At 37.5% G+C, this 2,220-nt stretch overlaps 1 protein-coding gene across 1 annotated transcript in view; it reads right to left on the bottom strand.

The window, feature by feature from the left end:
• Window positions 1-2,220, bottom strand: part of LOC107740783 (probable ATP-dependent RNA helicase DDX4) — a 48,634-nt gene that overhangs the window by 44,140 nt on the left and 2,274 nt on the right. The window contains exons 4-5 of the mRNA XM_016553284.1: window positions 1,434-1,481; window positions 811-843 (exon numbers count right to left, since the gene is read on the bottom strand). Of these exons, the coding sequence (XP_016408770.1) occupies window positions 811-843; window positions 1,434-1,481 (81 nt within the window). The remainder of the gene's footprint in view (window positions 1-810; window positions 844-1,433; window positions 1,482-2,220) is intronic.

Genomic DNA, 2,220 nt, shown 5'->3' with positions numbered 1-2,220 from the left:
TTTAGCCCGAATTGCCGCTATTTCAAAGTGAAAGTAAAATGCGCACGCCGCTTTTACAAGCTATTTAAAAGCGGAGGAAAAGAGGGAACACCCCGCCCGCGGTGATACCGGTATTACCGGTGTTGTCACACGTCGATTAACCGGTGGGAAAATTTCCTCACCGTCACAAACCTAATGGTCTGGTTCCTACAACATTTACTTAAGAGCAAAAATATGCCTTTCAAAAATGTGAAATTTATCGTGATAATTATCAATATTGACTGATATGAAAATTTTTATCATGATAATTTTTTGGCCTTATCATTCAGCTCTACATACAAGTAACGATTTTTAACATTAATATTTCATTTATCAAGATCAAATGTGTGATTTAAGTGTTCCCTTAATTTTTTTTAAACTAAAATTTCTGCCTTTTGAACGAAAACAGTTTTTACTTCTCGTATTCTTTTGATTCTCTAGATGTTGCTGCCTCTTGCTTGACTAGCATACTGTATGTGCATAATTGAACAAAGCTTTTTACGTAGTTTACAGTCCCAAATTGTACCAGCATATTTTGAGGTCAAAGTACATACCTTCTACCCAAATGGCGCACAGGCTGGCAGGTTACACATTTTAATATTAGGCTCAATTAATCACGATTACAGAAATCTGTGCAATTAGTTAATTTGTTTAAATCAACTGACAGCCCTAGTAGATTTTGAAAGCACATTTGTAGCAATTTTAGTTGTGTTCTGGAGTCCTGCAACAAAAATCCCTTCAAGATTCCAAAACAAATTCACAGAAACAGCATTAAAGAAAAATGATACGAACCTTCATTGTTTGCCTTCCCATTTCCTGTACTTCCTACAAATGAAAAGCATCTTGTGAACTGCTACATTGCAACTCAAACACAATGTACACAGTGCAACTAAACACAGTTGGCATTCCTCTACTGAATGATTAACCACATTCTGTACAGACCCTTCCGCAATTTACAGAAGTAACTGCATTTTATGTAACTGGATTTACTCCAGGTAGTGGATTTTAGGAATCTGCATGCGTTACGACTGAATTAATAAAGCAGGCTGTCTAAAAGCAGCAGCTTAATGAGCATAAAACAAAAAGTTGCCATCAAATGTTTTTAGTCTACAGTTGCAAACACACAACAAATGCTATAGTGCTATAGCAGGGGTCCCCAACCCTGCTTCTGGAGAGCTACCGTCCTGCAGATTTCAGCTCCGACCCCAATCAACCACACATGAACTAGCTGATCAAGATAATTACAGGCAGGTGTGTTGGAGCAAGGTTGGAACTGAAGTCTGCAGGACAGTAGCTCTCCAGGAGCAGGGTTTCTGATCCCTGTGCTCTAGGCATTGCTGTCAATTAAATATGCATTTGCTTTTGTCTGGAAAATGAGTTACAAATGACTGCATGTACAAAATGGGAGAGTGAACCTGAATAGAAGCTCTTGAATCCTCCACTTGCACCACTGGAGCTCAGACCTGCGAGTAAAACACAACAGTGCATTTGACATTTAAGTGTACATTTAAAGGGGAAGTCAATCAGTCAGTCAAGCTTACATTATTTAGTGGTGTTTATGTACACGTGGGCACCAGATGCTCCGAACATATAGACATGATTGCTTATTTTGTAGGAGTAATGGATCACTGAGTTTCCACACATTCAGAAAGTTTTTATTTTTCATTTGGATTTTGCTGTGTTTAGTAATTCTGAATGGATCTGTCTCTATATGTAGTTAGGTCAAAGAGGCAGGGTTAGTGCTCTTTCGGCATCTCCCTGTGGTCTTGTTTGATATGGCAGGTTTACTTGTGCTTTTTTGTTTAAGTTGCTGTATAAAATTAAATTCCTGTGCATATTTCTATTTCACAAAATACTGAGTTGCTAAACTTTAAAAGACGCACATGCAAACAGACGGCCAATAATTTTATACTGAAATGCTCAAATACTTGTTTTGATGATTAGTTTTCACTCGCGTTAGTAGTTAGAGAGAGTGAAAATTTAGTGAGTAATTCTGACTCACTAAACTGCAATTTATCATTCCTTTCAGTGATGCCCGTTCGACATCAAGCAATTTTTGTGTACTGAAGGCATGTGAAACTGGAATGTAATTTCCATCTGGTTGTATGGAACTAAACAACTTAAAGGGGTCATATGATGCTGCTAAAAAGAACATTATTTTGTGTATTTGGTGTAATGAAATGTGTTTATGCGGTTTAAAGT

This window comes from Sinocyclocheilus rhinocerous, unplaced genomic scaffold (genome assembly GCF_001515625.1).
Source record: "Sinocyclocheilus rhinocerous isolate Xijiao unplaced genomic scaffold, SAMN03320098_v1.1 scaffold1097, whole genome shotgun sequence".
Classification (NCBI taxonomy): Eukaryota; Metazoa; Chordata; class Actinopteri; order Cypriniformes; family Cyprinidae; genus Sinocyclocheilus; species Sinocyclocheilus rhinocerous.
Note: the sequence above shows the minus strand (reverse complement) of the source record. Positions and strands in the feature narration are given on the sequence as shown.